This window comes from Sander lucioperca, chromosome 12 (genome assembly GCF_008315115.2).
Source record: "Sander lucioperca isolate FBNREF2018 chromosome 12, SLUC_FBN_1.2, whole genome shotgun sequence".
NCBI lineage: Eukaryota > Metazoa > Chordata > Actinopteri > Perciformes > Percidae > Sander > Sander lucioperca.
The window spans coordinates 25,904,044-25,919,543 of NC_050184.1; the positions used below are offsets into that span (position 1 = coordinate 25,904,044).

A 15,500-nucleotide genomic window follows, 5' to 3' on the forward strand; every position below is an offset into this window, starting at 1 on the left:
TTCTACGTTTGACAATGTTTAGTTATTTGTACTTTATTTGAATATTCTGGTTTGTGCAACTACAACTACTTCTATTACCACTACTAATACATTTCAGAGATAAATGTTGTACTTCACTACATTTATTTGACAGCTGCAGTTACTAGTTATTTTGCAGGTTTTGTATGCTAAATGAAGGATAAACTACGATTGATTATAATTTACGCTACTCTACCTAAATGTATATCATAGGTGCAGTAGTTTGTACCTGAAAGTTAAAACCTACTTAAAACCTGAAAAAAACATTTTGAATGCAGGACTTTTATTTGTAAAGGTGTATTTTCACACTGGCCTTATTACTTTTTCTAAAAGTGATCCTGTGTAACTTTTGCTAAACAGTGGCCACTGTGGCCAGAAGTAACAATTACAGGATAATGGTAAATGCTAACATGTAGTGTAAAAGGAAAAGAAGATTAGCTTAAAAGGAATTGGAATTACACAGAAACTAACATATCAATAGTTTGCTAACATTAGCCACCATAAACTACATGTCCTACCAGACGAAGTAAGGCTTTAGCAGCAAAAACTCCTGAGTGTATTGAATTGCTTTTGAGCTTAACTTTATATCTGTTAAAGAATGAATGCCCTATTTCTTCATTCAGAAGTCTCAAAGTGTCGCTTTAAGTGAAAGATCTGAAAACTGTACCTCCACCGTACCGCCACCACAATGTTGTGACAAGCAATTGCAGCAAAGCAATGCATTAGATTACACTCAATATCGGCAGATTGTAAACGTTTAATGCTTGGCAGTGAAAATGGTGGCATGGCGGTATGTGATTTAAAGACCTTGTTTTCACCTGGTATAAATATTGTGATCTGTAACTAGATGAGTTCTCAGAATAATGACACCTGATCACCGTTTATTGTATGCATTTTTTGTTGTTGACATTCTGTCCTCACTGTGATAAGAAATCTCAAGCGTACTGTAGGTCAGCAGGGTCGAAGTCTTTGGGTGTCAGACAGTCACTAAACTGTCACCTGCTGTCCTCAGCTCATGTACAGATCCTGTCTCATAACTGCAAGCTGTATAGATTGCATTTACAGATGTGGTCTTGCAGACTGGATTGCATTCCAGCTGCTGCTGTATGAATTTACACCTTGCAGTAATATTCTATTTTATTTTTCATGGTAATATACGGTTGCAAGTCACAATGTTATACTACAATTGCAGTTGAGGCAGATATAGGATGGAGACATAGAAGGAACATACAGTAAGGCCTATATAGAATATATACTGAAAGTGAAATAAAGTGAGTGATGGACAAATGTGACTATGGGCTACACAATTACCTTGGTGCTCTTGTATATACAAGCTGAAAGACATGTAATACAGTATAGGGCTTTGGGGACAGCATGGATTGAATTGCTCTGCTATCAAAGGTTAAATCTAAAGGCTGTTCTTTTATAAGGAAGTATTTACCTTCCTCCCTCTCTGATTGCTTTTTAGACGGTTTTAAGTGTCATTATTGTGCTATAGACGAGTCAGAACTGCTTCCCACTTTTCCACAGACGTCGTTACAGCAATAAGCAATTTATAGTGAAGCCAAATTGAGAGAAGCGATCTCTATTGAAACAGTTTTTGTTTTTGTGTCTCTTTTCTCCTTTTGACAGCACTAGTTTTTCCTATCTGCAAGCAATTATTTGGAGCTGTATTAAGTCTGTCTGAGGGGAATTGATTTGAGCTCCATTCATCTGCTCTGTCTTATTTGTACTCACACACACGCACATGCACGCACGCACACACGCACTCTCTCACACACACACACACACACACACACATACACACACACATGCACACACACACACACAGACCAAGGGCAATGTTTTTTCTAGGACATACTAGTACTGCTGTTGGCAAGCACACACCAGAGGGCAGTTGGGGAGATGGGTTGAAGAGGTTGATGAGTGTGGACTGAAGAGTGTGTGTGTGTGTGTGTGTGTGTGTGTGTGTGTGTCTGTGTGTAAAAAAATTGAAAATGGGCACAAAATAAATGTAAAATTATTGTTGTTCTATCCCCAAGATAGTTGTGCTCACAAAAAATGGGTTGTTCCACTATGTGCTGGAAACAGAAAGCACCTGGACTAGTAAATAATCTGCCTTTACACTACATGTGCACACACACACACATACACATATCCGTTAAACCATTACGAAAGCTAACTTGTTTCTAATGGTTTTGTCTCCAAGGGAGTAGATACTTGCTCACAGTAGAGGTAGCTACTGTCTGTATTGTTCCAGCCTATCTGGTTGTAAGGCATTGACTGGCTGAGAGTTATATCTGCATTTGGCTTGCCTAGCTCCAGTGAGCGTAATATATCATATCTCATAAGAGTTGGGATGTAAAGAAAAGTAAATCATAATTACTGCTGCTTACTGATGTTACAATGTTCAGTAGTCTGTCTGCTGCCTACAAAGTACTAATCACTTTACTTTAACAAAGCTTTAGAAACAAAAAGTAGCCTTAATCCCTGTACACAGAGGAAACTGGTACAGGGAAAGTACTGTCATGCTAACCAACATTTGACTCCCACTTCAGTACCATTCTGAGAGATTGAGTTCAATACAGATCTTTCTAAATGTTCAATGCTTTCATCAAATGTGTTTTTCAAGCTGAAGTCCTATTTCACTTTACCTCCAGCGTTAGTTTTTACAGCTGGTTAAAGAGGCACTTAGCCCAGGCCTGGGTACACAAAGGGTCACAACAGACCTGTCTCAGTCTATCACACTATGACATAAATAAATCTGTTCTCCACTCTCCAGCCTGGTTTTATGAATTATGACTTCTGACTCTGTTACAGTAAGGATGTGTATATTTCATGGGCTCAAATAAGGAACAAAAGTCTTAAGACTATATTCTCCTTTCATTTACGTTCTCTTGTCTCTTTCTCTTTTGTTCTGTTCTGTTCTTTCTTCTTATCTCCTGCACTCCTCTGTCAGACATGCTTATTAGATGCTGTAAATAAAGGAACAACAAACGCGGTTTAATGATTGTGTACCGTTATCTACATTTTGATTCTGTGTGTAGATGTGTGTGTGTGTGTGTGTGTGTGTGTGTGTGTGTGTGTGTGTGTGTGTGTGAGACAGACTGAGACAGTATTTACTATATGAAATACGGACATACTGTACATAAATAGAGAGAACCACAGAGATACAGAGGATGGTCTGATGTCCATGGGAAGGAAATAAGAATGAATGGAATGATATGCAGAGTGAGCAGCAATAATGAGTAATGAGTCTAATTATGATTTGGGCATCGTACAGAGCTGCTGCAGGTATGATAGATTCCTCTTCTGTCTGCACCGGTGAAGGACATAGCTCCCCTACCCATAGTAACCTGTGTGTGTGTGTGTGTGTGTGTGTGTGTGTGTGTGTGTGTGTGTGTGTGTGTGTGTGTGTGTGTGTGTGTGTGTGTGTGTGTCTGTGTGTTTGAATATCTAAGTTTTTCATATTGCCTTTGTGACCGTTTGAGTGCTGCTTGGTTGTAAAAGCTGTTTACTGTGGGTAATGTGTGTCCCCAGGGTTAACTTCCATATGCACATAACCCTGAAAAAGTATAAATAAAGGGGATGATTGGAAATTATCTTCAATCTGTAATGCAATTCTTTATGAAATCTTACCATCTGGTTGACTGAATGACAAATATACATTGGCTAAGTGAAATTACTTAGCCCTTATGGTTATAATAATTGTGTGTTATTAGTGGAAAAACTTAATCCATATACTCCTCCTGGCAGGACGGGCGTTACTGCGTTTAAACGGGGAGAAGCTAGAGAGGATGGGAATCATCCAGGAGACGTTGAGGCAGGAGGTCCTTCAACAAGTCCTCCAGCTGCAAGTCAGAGAAGAGGTCCGCAACCTGCAGCTCCTTAGTAGAAGTAAGTAAAAAGATGGTGTGTGCAGTAATCATGTTTCTGTGTATCTCTGTGAATAATTGTGTTTTTGTGTGAGAGAGAAAAAAAAAAGTGCAGCGCAGTTGGGTTTGGCTAAATTGGAAGGAGGCAGTCTGAGACCATGCATGCCTGCTGTGACATAGATGGAGTTGGACATTCAAGTGCAATTGTTTGTGGCTGTGTGTGGTTTTATTGATGGGAGCTCTTGATTTGCTGCGCTGCCTCTGAATGATGGCTTCGGTAAACACTTTTATTATCCAGCCATTAATAAACAGGCCGACCTGGATTCGGCAGTACATGTTGCTTGCTTCTTACAAGCCTGTTTTGGCTGTTGCTGTGCTTGTTGGTTGTTTTTTTTGTGTTCATTGATGGCTACGAGTCATTAAAGAGACACAATTTCCTGTCTGAAGAACTGGATTTCAAATGTTTCCTGGAGACTATTTTTTTCTTCAAGCTTTGCCACATGTTCCCCGTAGGTCCCTTGATAGATACTACAGGTACTTATCTATCGGAAGAAAATTAACTTAAGTTTAAGCTCAAATATATATATTTTTTAACTCTTCTATTGCATTACACCCTAAGTTTTCATAGATGAGAAGTGCCTTAGTTTTTCATGTTTCATGTTCAGAGCACCTTCCAGCTATTTCATTTTAATTTTCCTTTGGGCACCATAATCTTCAAGATCAAGACCTATATTCAGCAGCAGCAGCATCCTGTTGTTTAGTTGTTTCCAATGTTCTTCAGTAATTCAGTATTACAACTCGGTGCAAAATACGTCTGGAGGTTTTGGCTGTTTGTTTGACTTCTTATTCATGGAACACAGTAAAGAGCAAAATCTTTTCTGCAAAAGGAAAGCAATAAAAATAACTGCGTATTCACTATTTTCTCTGAATGGTCCAATCTCCCTTGACCTAAGTGCTTCTGACTAAAATAGAGCATTGTGTTAGTTCAGGCAAAGCAATTAAGTTTTTTATTGCCACCAACTGATCATTATGAACTGATACTTGGGCAAGGGCTCTTATAATCACCATCTACATTCAAACAAATAAAGTGGTCTTTGCAATCTGTCAAGCTCCCTCTCACTTTCTGATTATTCATGCTGCTCATGCTGCTACTGTTTTTTTCTCAACTCTAAAGTCTGCTTTGAGTTAAGAGCTTGACACAAATTATATAAATATCTCTGGGTTTAACGCCCATTTTAATCTATCCATGACCCACCTTTGGGACCTGAAAGAGATTTTGTAAGAGCTCTAGATCCACACAGCAATATGAAAAGTGTGTGTGGTAGATACAAAATGTGATATAAAAGATAAGGAACATCGTGCTGCAACCCAGTGATCTATAGAGACTAAACAAGTCATAGAAATGACTGTGAGATGCCTTTTTAAAATGTAATCAATTTATCTGAGGTCACTGAATAGCCCAATATAAAATAGTTTAAACAAAACATTGCCAAAAGCTATTCAGGGAAATATCAAACTAAAATCAAATAACAAACCTTATCTGTCTGAATCATGAACAAAAACAGATAAAAGATTGATTCTTGAATTAATAAAGAAAAGTGAACAGAACCACTCTCCTATTGCAATTAATGAACAAGAGAACCAGTCACAAAAGAAGATCAGTCAATGTATGACAGACTAAATTGGGCTGCTCTCCAATTATAATACATTAATTCAATCCCATTCTAAATGCATGCATACACAAACTAAACAACGCTTTTTTTGAGCTGGTGATGATATGAAAGATCAGCACTGCTTAAAAACACTTAATATCTCAGCTTGAAAACACTTAATATCTCAGCTTGAACTGACTTGTTAGATTATCTTTCCCTGGCCAGACTCTAGCCCAGTGCATGTGTCTTATACCAGTGGATCAGCCACAAATCAGTTTTGTGCTAATTTATTGTTTCATCTCTTGTCATTCCTCTTAGACACAGTGGCAAATGTTTTTTAATGACATCCATGCCAATCAAGCATGTTGAATTGAATCAAACTAAATTAAATTGAGAGATGGAATACAATTGGCTGGTAAGTAAGGGGAAATAATGAAATTGCTGTTGGAGACTTATATTAATAGAGCAATGCAAATGTAATTTGCCAGTTCAGCAGGCTCTGACTCTAAGTTATAAGGGCAAGCTAATTTGGTGGCCTTATAAAACACCTTAGGTTCACAGGGTTGGAGGGTATTCAGAGGTGATAAAAAAAAAAGTCGAGCACCTCTTCAACCGCTTTCCACGCTTGAGGGGTGATAATGGGGGTTGTTTCTGAGTGCTGAGTGTGATGACGTAGTGATGAGGTGGTAGATGAGGGCAGAGGTGATAAAGGTCTCAGTGTGGACTGGAACATTAAAAAAGCTGTTTACCATAAAATAACCTGTGCTGTCATTATCTACGGGACGACAACTGACCCTTCAGCAAAGTTCATGCAACCAGCAAGCTAACCCATGTCTGTGCATCTCAACCTACAAACTACTTAAATTAATGAGGTATATCCAAAAATAATGTTCAGTCATCAAGTTTCTTGAAACAACTCATGCAGTATGACAAGGTAGCGACGTGGTTTCAGGGAAGCCAATGTCATTTGGTCCACCACTTTGGCCCAGACTGAAATATCTTAACAACTATTGATTGATTGCAATGAAATTTTGTACAGACAAGCCTACTGACCTGTGTTCCCCCAGACTTTTCATCTAGCCAACATGAGGTTGAAATTTGTGGTTTTGAGTGAAATGTTAAAAAAACTATTGCATGGATTGCCATGATATTTAGTACAAACATCCATGTTCCCCACAGGATGAATTGTAATAACCATGTGAATTGTCGTGACTGCATCATTATCAGGTCAAGGTTTACATTTGTCCGATAATTAGTTTTTGAACAAATCCCTGCAAAACTAAAGAAAGTCCCATCAGCTCCAGCTGCTATTTCTGTTTAGTGTTGCTATGCTAACACGCTCAACTGAGATGGTGGACATGGTAAACATGAAAAAATACCACCATGTTAACATTGTCTTTGTGAGTATGTTAGCATGTAGATGTTAGCATTTAGCTAAGCACACCGCTGTGCATGAGTGCAGCATAGATAGTAGCATGGATGCAGATGTCAGAATGTGACTTTAAGCAGCTTTTGATTTTGATCCAAACATTGCATGTTTTGGTTAATTGGTCAGTTTGAGTTGTATTAGTCTTTGTCTATTTTGCATTTGGTTTTATTGGTAGATGTGTTGCATTTTTTAACAGTCATAATTTGTATGGTTTTCTGGATTTGCTGTGTTTTGTTAGGTGTATGTTGGACTGGGAATCAAGGTGATGACCAGCAGCTGTGATTGACTGGACCACACCCCCTCCACAGCTCAAGATTGGCCACAGGATAGTGTGCTGTGCTTGCTAAAGGTTGATGTGAGACAGATGCAGGGAGGAAGGAGGACAAAGGAAAGGAATCATGGGTGTGACCGGCTGGAGGAGAATTGAGTTTTTAGTACTTTTTTTACTGTGCAGTAGTAACCTGTTTAATTTTAAATAAATTAGTAAAAGTAAATGAGTAAATGAGTCATTGTGTAGAACTTACATTTTTTAACAATGGAAATACTTTTTTGCTGGTAAAACAGGACCTCACACCACCGTGTGACACAGACTCTTGTACACTGTAAGGTTGAGAAAGAAATATAGGAGGAAAACGATGCTGATGTTTTGACTAGCAAATTGTGACATGTGTGGAGTAGCAATGGTGATGGTGAAGTATAAGGATGAGGGCTGGACTTGTAATGTATCGGCAGGCTGTTTTGGTTCAAACTGCACAGCACACGACCCATACACACTTCCATCTATTCTCCCTGAAAGATTCTCCCAATAAATTTACAATTCTGGTGTGATTTAGTGGAGCCTTGTGTCTATACCGCCTGTCAGGTCTGATTCATATGCAATGGATTTACCAAAGATTAAATATTGATCTCAAAATAACTGTTGAAAAGAGGATGAAAATACAAATAAGCCGGAATTGTCTCTGATCTGAGCCACGATAGCACAATTTACCATGACCCTTACAAGAGTCTCATATTATTCACATCAGCAGCTTTGTAAAATGCACTCTTAAGTGATTTCTTAAAGAAATAAGTGCTCTCTCGGTGTCTCTCCTCATATCCTTTTGAAAATAAAATATGTGAAACAAAATTAAAAGGACAAATCATAGAAAAGAGCTCAGACAAACCTGAGGGATAAGATTTGACTATGTAGAGGGAAGAAAAGGAAGAAAAGGAAGAAAAGCGAGCGGTAAAAAAAACAGGAGCTGCGATTGGAGGTGAGATGTTTAACGGCTAGAGGTAAACTACAGGGTGAGATCGCAGATCATAAAGATAAAGAAATGAGATGGGTTAAGAGGTTAATGATGGAGCATGGATAGTTAAAGCAAGCTTGGTCTCATAGCACTTTCGTTCCCTTGCTGTAGGGCCCTATACTTTCCGCTCCATACTAATCTGTCAGGCTTACTTGCTCAAAGCACTGTAATAGCACTTCACACTTAACATGGAATCACATTACTTCTGTTGCAAATGATTGTTGAAAATGTTGTTCTCCACACAATAACCAAGGGAAGAAATTGGAGTAGCAATTCCAAAAAATGCATGTCTGTGACTGAAAGAGATTGATATTTTTTTTGTTTCATGGAGGCCATAAAAAATGTGGAAAGGTGTCTTTCTAGATTAACTCCATGTTTTACTGAAGTTTTGATTAGTAAATGGAATTATTTTAGGAAAAGTATTTAACAACAGAATTACATTTGTATTAAAGGGGCACTTCACCAATTTCACACATGCAGGTAAGCTTAATAGTCATGGCAAGGACTACTCAGCCTGTCAAAAAAATTGTATACTGTAATGTCTTACATGATGGTGTCCTCAAGGTTGTCTTGAGTTAGGCTTGAGACTTAACGTATTTGACAGAAAACCTGCATTGCAAACTGGAGTAGTGGAGATGGAAAGATGTTATTGAGTTGCATTATGGGAATTGTAGGGTGTTTTCGGAACTTGACCCATACGAGAGACTATCATGGCTTCCACTGCACCAAATTTAACCAATCTTTTTTTTAATCTGTCTCTCACAAGTCCCCCCCACATTATGGAAGTACAATACTCAATTGCTGGAATTCCCCTTTTAAGGTTAACTGTGGTGACTTCTAAGGTTAGGTGTTTGTTCTCAGTAAAAGATGCTAAGTGTCCGCAGGCTCACAAGAGCACACAAACTCTTTTCTTTCCTTTCCCAGTGAACAGAAACATTTTGTACATATATTTTATCAGATCACTTCTGAGAATGCTGTCTGCTGGGTATTTCTCTAACATAGAATGCATGAATTGAGCCATGCTTTTAGAAATGTGATTCTTTGTGTGTACAGCAAACACTTTCTGAAATGAGCCCAAACTTTGAATCACATCCCTTTTAGTTCAAGTTCTTCCACATCTGACGATCATAAATTGGACATTTGGGATGGTGAGCATTTGGGATTTTGTAGCCTAAAGTTTAGGCTACAAAAAAAGAAATTTGATTTTTTTTAAAAATGGTTAAACTCATACTGCACTCAATATATTTTGAATGTCAAACACTCATCCCCTTTTTTAACCTTCACTGAGTATAGCAACCGTCATATTTACCTGCAGTGGTTTGAAAAGTTTTGATATAAACATTACCAATGCTGGGATGCATTTTAACTGACAAACTTTTGGCATCCATTGGAACTCCAACTACTGTATAAACTTTTTACAGCAACCTTTCAAGTCTACAGAAGGTGAGTGTTTGAAACTCAAAACATAGATTTTTATGTTAGTATCACTTTAAACTTAGGGAAAAGTTTCAGGTCATGGTTAAATAACGAAACTTACTCAAATTCTAAAATCGCTAACAGTTGGTGAAAATTCAAATCAGAGCATCAAAGTTGAATGCAAATGTACATGGAGTATATACATCCACCACTACAACCTTCACTGCTATTGTTTGCATTGCATTATTTCACAGTATATTGTTTATGTTTCCTCTTGTACGTTACCCTTTCATTTAAAAGCAATTCCCTTTTTGTGCATAATGTTTGTATTTTTTAGACATGTCACTTTCTGTATTTCATGTATTTTCAGCAGGCTAGGCTATGAAAGGTAAGGATGATGTTTTCCACAGCCCAGAGCCATACCTCTCTCAGGGCAGTGTGAACCATGCAGGGGTTGTTGTAACATCTGGAAAGCTTTGGGAAGAAGGATTCAGATCAGAGCCCAGTGGGGGATGTGCCATCCTACTTCTTCTCAGCCTCTGGTTGTTGTTATATCTTTATAACAAACTGTCAGTCCCTCCTACATTCACAACACAACATCACATTTTCATCAAACTCAGTCTATGTAGCCATCTGCCATGCTTCAGTGGTAATTGAGCTGAAACAGGATGACCAACCATTGACCCCCTACCCCAAATCAAAAGATATGTTGTCGGCAGCACCTTGGTTGTCGTGGGAAATTGTCTTGTCTGCTCTGAACCGCTCCTGTGATGTTACCCATCCTTGCAGAGCTTTACTCAGAGCTCTACAGTATGTGGCTTCTGCCAGCTGAAATGTAGCTCAGAATTAGAATATGAATGACTTGACAGACAAAGAAAAAGAAGGAACACATCATTTCTCCTCAGCTCAAATTTTGCCCGGTTGCTGTTCATACCCCTCTTACCATACCGCCTCTTCTCCTCTGCTGCACCTACGCTGTGACAACTCCATCGGGAGCTCATTTAAAAAGGGTTTCTATCAGAGAAGTGGTTTTCTTTGTGTCTGTACAAGCCTCTAGTCATATCAATGCCTCTCCACCCTTCTGTCTCTCTCCATCGTTTGCTGGATCAGGTTCACTCCAGTGCCGTGTTACATCTGTCTGTGTCGAGAGACAGGTGGCGTTCTTCCTTGGCTATCAGGAGAGGGGAGCTTAGAGCTGAAATGCCAACTGTCTGGGAGAGTAAAGTCAGTCTTCCCACTGACTCTTGGTGTCATTTCAGGATAGAACGAACTGGCTAGTTGTCAGGGAACATCTGTTGTTTCGACTGAGAGATAATGACAATGACGAAAAAAGCCTTTTTATTACATGCTGATTAGCTTAATGTCATTTATGCCCTTTGTCGTAAAGCTTTATTATATAAACACAGTGTATATCGATGCAGTACAGTAGAATGCTATAGCAGAAACATGTGTACATATAATAAGTCTAGCTGTACACCTGTGCTGTAGCTTTAGACCTTTCATGAATGAAATCTCTGCATTTGATTACGAAACACCTTTATTTTGAAGAGGTTTCCATTTTTCTCCTTTTTTGTATTTCATTATGTTAGTATCTTTCTCTTTAGCAACATTGCAGCAATCTTCATGCACTACCATTACTCTCTTACTTATTCAGTCAGCCAGTGTTTTATAGGAAATTATTGGTTGTTGCTCTGTGATTGAGTGCAGCGTGTTACACGAGGAGAAGCCTGCCACACTGGTTGCTTGATTATTCAGTAACCGAGTTTGGGGGAGTAAGGTGTCACATACAAATTCAGGAAGGTTATGAGCCCCATACTTGTACTCTGAAAAGGGTCTTAGATGAGACTGATTTGTTTTCAAGGCAGGGTGTGTTTCAGCAGCTTCATGGTGCATTAACAGAGAGAGGGAAATGCATTTTTGACCATGCACTGAGGCAACAATAGGCCATGATGTGAGAGGATACTATTTCTGCACTTTAACCTCTGCTTTTTCTATTCATGTTAATTCTAATAATATATTCCCCCACTCCTTTCTCTCCCCTCTCTCCGCAGCCTCCTTTGGAAACTTCTCTTAGCTCACCCCTGGATCCATTTGGCAGCCCTTTCCCTCATCCCCTGTCACAATACATCTCTAGGAGCCATTGAAGAGCTGCTGTCTTCAGATATGTGAGCGGATGGTGAAAGGGGAGAGGACAAGCCTATAGACTACATGCCAACCGGTCTGGAGGATTCTCATTCAACACGGCCAATCTGGTTTACAGACACTGAGACAGAGAGACAAAGCCTGGCTCAAGGCAGGGGTACCCACTGTAACATAGTGATAAGATGTAAGATTCACAGCCCTAGTGATGATGCAGGCCTGTCACTGGTATATGCTTGATCGCAGCAAATCTCCTTTTGGTTTACTGGTGTCATTTTGATCAGACTGATTTTAATGCTTTACATGTGCACAACCAGTATTTATGGTTTTTCCTCTCTCTTCTGGTTAAGGTGAATGAATAGCTCTCTGAACCTTTGAGCCCAGTAATGCTAAAACCATGTGGACGACGGTTTGTATTGTAGTGTAAACATAGATTTACATGCAGCGCCACCATTCGGCCACTGGATCGAAAGTTAAGGAAACCTCCAGTCGATCTCCATATCCCTTTGAAAGCTGTGAGAGGTGCCTGTTTACAAGGAATTAGCTGGTCTTGACTAATGCCAATACAATTCTTATCAATTCCTCACCAACATGTCACATTCACATTTTCCTCTCAGGACTTTAGTTTTGGGTAGTTTTGTAGGTTTGGAGGTCATCAAAAACACAAATTTCATTCCAACAATCTTCTTTTTTCTATTGATGTGCAGTATATGAGCCAGAAATTAAATATATATATATATATATATATATATATATATATATATATACAGTACGAGCGTTGTAGAATAAAATACAGTTTAAATCTACGTATACTGTTCCTTAGTCTTATATTAATGCAATGGATCCTTAGGACACAGAGTTAATGTGATAGTCACTGACTGTCTATGCTTGATAAAGCAATAATTTAAATGATTAAAGGTGAAGAGGAGGAGCACTGTATGGGAGAAATGATTTGAGTTGCAAGAATGAGGGATGTCTGCTGAGGGAAATGTATGTTTTGCCTGTTACAGCAGCAGTATTTGCCAGCCTCATAGCTTCTGTCCTTTGTGTGTGCTACTGTATACTGTATGTCATCTCTCGCACACAATTTCTGTCCCTAGTGTGACACTGTGACTGCAAATGCTCAGAAATCAAAAATACTATGAAAGCTACCCAGATACAAGATTCCCAGCGCGACTGAAGCAAGCATCTTTGATTAAACTCTAGACAGAAGCAGACAGCTGTGTATGATGAAGATGTTTAAGTCACATAAATAAATAATTTGTAATACATAAATAAACTTCCAGCAAACAAAACCTCCCCTTCCAGCATCCCTCCATCCGTTCTTTGACAAGGAGTCTTTGGGTAATGTAAGTAATTGACTGTTAAAAGGTAGAAAATACACTATTATTTTTGGATTACCGGATGTACTGTAAATATGAACACTTTTGGTTTCCTTTGTCAGATGACTGATGAGCTGTTTAAAATGCAAAAAAGGAAAAATATGTATCTGCTTTACAGATATGAAGACATATGGTATTGAACATGATGAAAGCTGTCTTTTTAGAATAAACTAATTGAGATTCAGTGTTGGTCTTGTTTTCACATTGTATTAATATAATTATTTTTAATTGTTTTTATTCCTGAGTTATTAGTATATAGCAATGTCAGCAGACACTGAAACACGGGGACAAGTAGCACTGAAGCAACAAAATATACCCTCACCAGAAATAATAAATGAAAATTAATCTCTGCTCAACTTAAGGCAGGTATCAAAAACCAAAAGTCAACCCTCATTCAGCTTGTCTCGAGATATTGTAGAAAAGGTGGGCAAGATCTCTCCCACTGGAGACATTTCAAGATGTTAAAACAACATGTTTGTTATCTATGACAGGTATCATTTCTTGTAATCATTGCTGGAAACAAGATGGAATTGGTGTCTTCCAGTCTTTGAGGCAAATTCTTTTGGCAGTGTTCCCATCATCAAAACTGATTGTATATAAAAGAGAAGTGAATGTCCTCCTGTTTTTATTTCTCTTTTTTAAACCTACGCACACATGTACACACACAGAAACCCAACTGCTTATATTTAAGTAGCACAACGTGATATTCACCTCAGTTGCCCTCTCTTCAAATCCAAAAGGTTTTCCTAGATATCCTATTCTGGCCATATCCAAGAAATGCTGAACAGCTCTTGTTTGTCTTTATCTGTCTTACTCTCACTTTTGTTTATCCTACTTTGCCAACTTCCTTCTGCTGCTTGTTCCTTGCTTTGTTTGCTACTTTCTCCTATTCTTGCTTTCTCCCTTTCCTTTCCTCCTTCCTTTTGTTTTTTAATGTATTATTATTATTATTATTATTATTATTATTACTATTATTAACTATACTATTAATATTAATTAATTCATCAATTATTACCTTAAATATCAGTAAGAATAAAATGTCCTAAACAAAGAAAGAAAAACAGTTTAAAGAGAAAGTGCAGCTAATCCAAAGATGAATATAAAAGTCTCAATTACAGTAACTGAACGTTAGATTTGTTACAAAGTGAGCATGTCTCAAACTCTGACCTGTCATTTTGGGTCCTCGAGTCACGACTCCGACTCTGTGAATGCAAAACAGTGCTGCTTGCCTAAAGAGACACACTCCTATTACTCTGTCTGTAGCTCACGCACACACACTGGGATCCAATTACTGAGAGACATGAAGCATCTCACCAGTTGATAACAAGGCACATGTATGATAAACAGATTCAGTGAACAGTGGCCTTCTCAACACTGACAGAGAATAAATCCGTGGAGCAGATGGTTGGATGGTGCAGATAATTGGTTACTGTTTACTATTAAATGTCTTTTCTTTTTGAAAGCTTGTCTTTTGTCATCATTCTCTTAAACACCCGAATGCAGAGGCTCTGCATTCAGCTTGTTTATCATTATCTGCTTGTGGCTTTGATCAGCTGGGTCTCAATCCTCTGACAGCATTGAAATAGAATGAGAAACAATCTGTCCTTTCTCATCAACTACTGTTGAGCAGCCCTTAAGCAGCTGCTCCAGTGGAGTTGCTCAGTGGCACAAACAGCTGAAGACTGTAATTTTTCTGGCCAGCGCCCAAGAGTTAATATTCAGGATACCAATACTAAGCAAATCAGTATATGGAAAAAAAGTGCATGTGTGCTCAATCAACTTGCACTGGAAAGGTCAAAAGATAAATAACACAATCAACTGTTGGATGGACTCTTCAAGAGCCTTTAAGGGCACAGACCACTCCACCTGGCCAGTTTTAAAAACCATTAAGTAGCCTTTTGCTCACTCAGCAGAGGAGAAGAGGGAACATATATCACTGCCACAGTAAAAGGATGAATCACGGGTCAAACAAGGCCTTGCTTGAACTATTCATCAGTGGCCATTAAAGAGAGCAGGAGGCAGACTGTGCAGGAAATGGCAGTTGTCACTCAGTCGAGAGTGAAACACCCATCAGGCTCATTAACCAGCTGATCATCAGCTCAAGTCTCCTGAGATCAAAGTAACACACATAACATTGCCATGAAAATCAACTACACATTTAAAAGTGTTAAAGATGCTACAGGGGCCCATGTTTCCACAGTTTTAGTTTTTGAGCTGCTTCTGACCTATCACAGGAAGACACTGCCCTCTAGTGGAAGACTGATGCAGACAAACCTTGACTGGACATTCAAAATCTGGAA

At 38.7% G+C, this 15,500-nt stretch overlaps 1 protein-coding gene across 5 annotated transcripts in view; it reads left to right on the forward strand.

Moving 5' to 3' along the window:
• Window positions 1-12,544, forward strand: part of samd10b (sterile alpha motif domain containing 10b) — a 44,707-nt gene extending 32,163 nt beyond the window's left edge. For 2 of the 5 annotated variants that reach the window (XM_031316759.2, XM_031316758.2), the window contains exons 4-5: window positions 3,775-3,915; window positions 11,731-12,544. In XM_031316759.2, coding sequence (XP_031172619.1) covers window positions 3,775-3,915; window positions 11,731-11,753 — 164 coding nt within the window. In that variant the 3' untranslated portion in view covers window positions 11,754-12,544. Of the gene's footprint in view, window positions 1-3,774; window positions 3,924-9,316; window positions 9,412-9,684; window positions 9,707-11,730 lie in introns of those variants that run through there. The other 3 variants (XR_004899055.1, XM_036008324.1, XM_036008323.1) reach the window with 3 other exon arrangements.
• The last annotated feature ends 2,956 nt before the right edge of the window (window positions 12,545-15,500 follow it).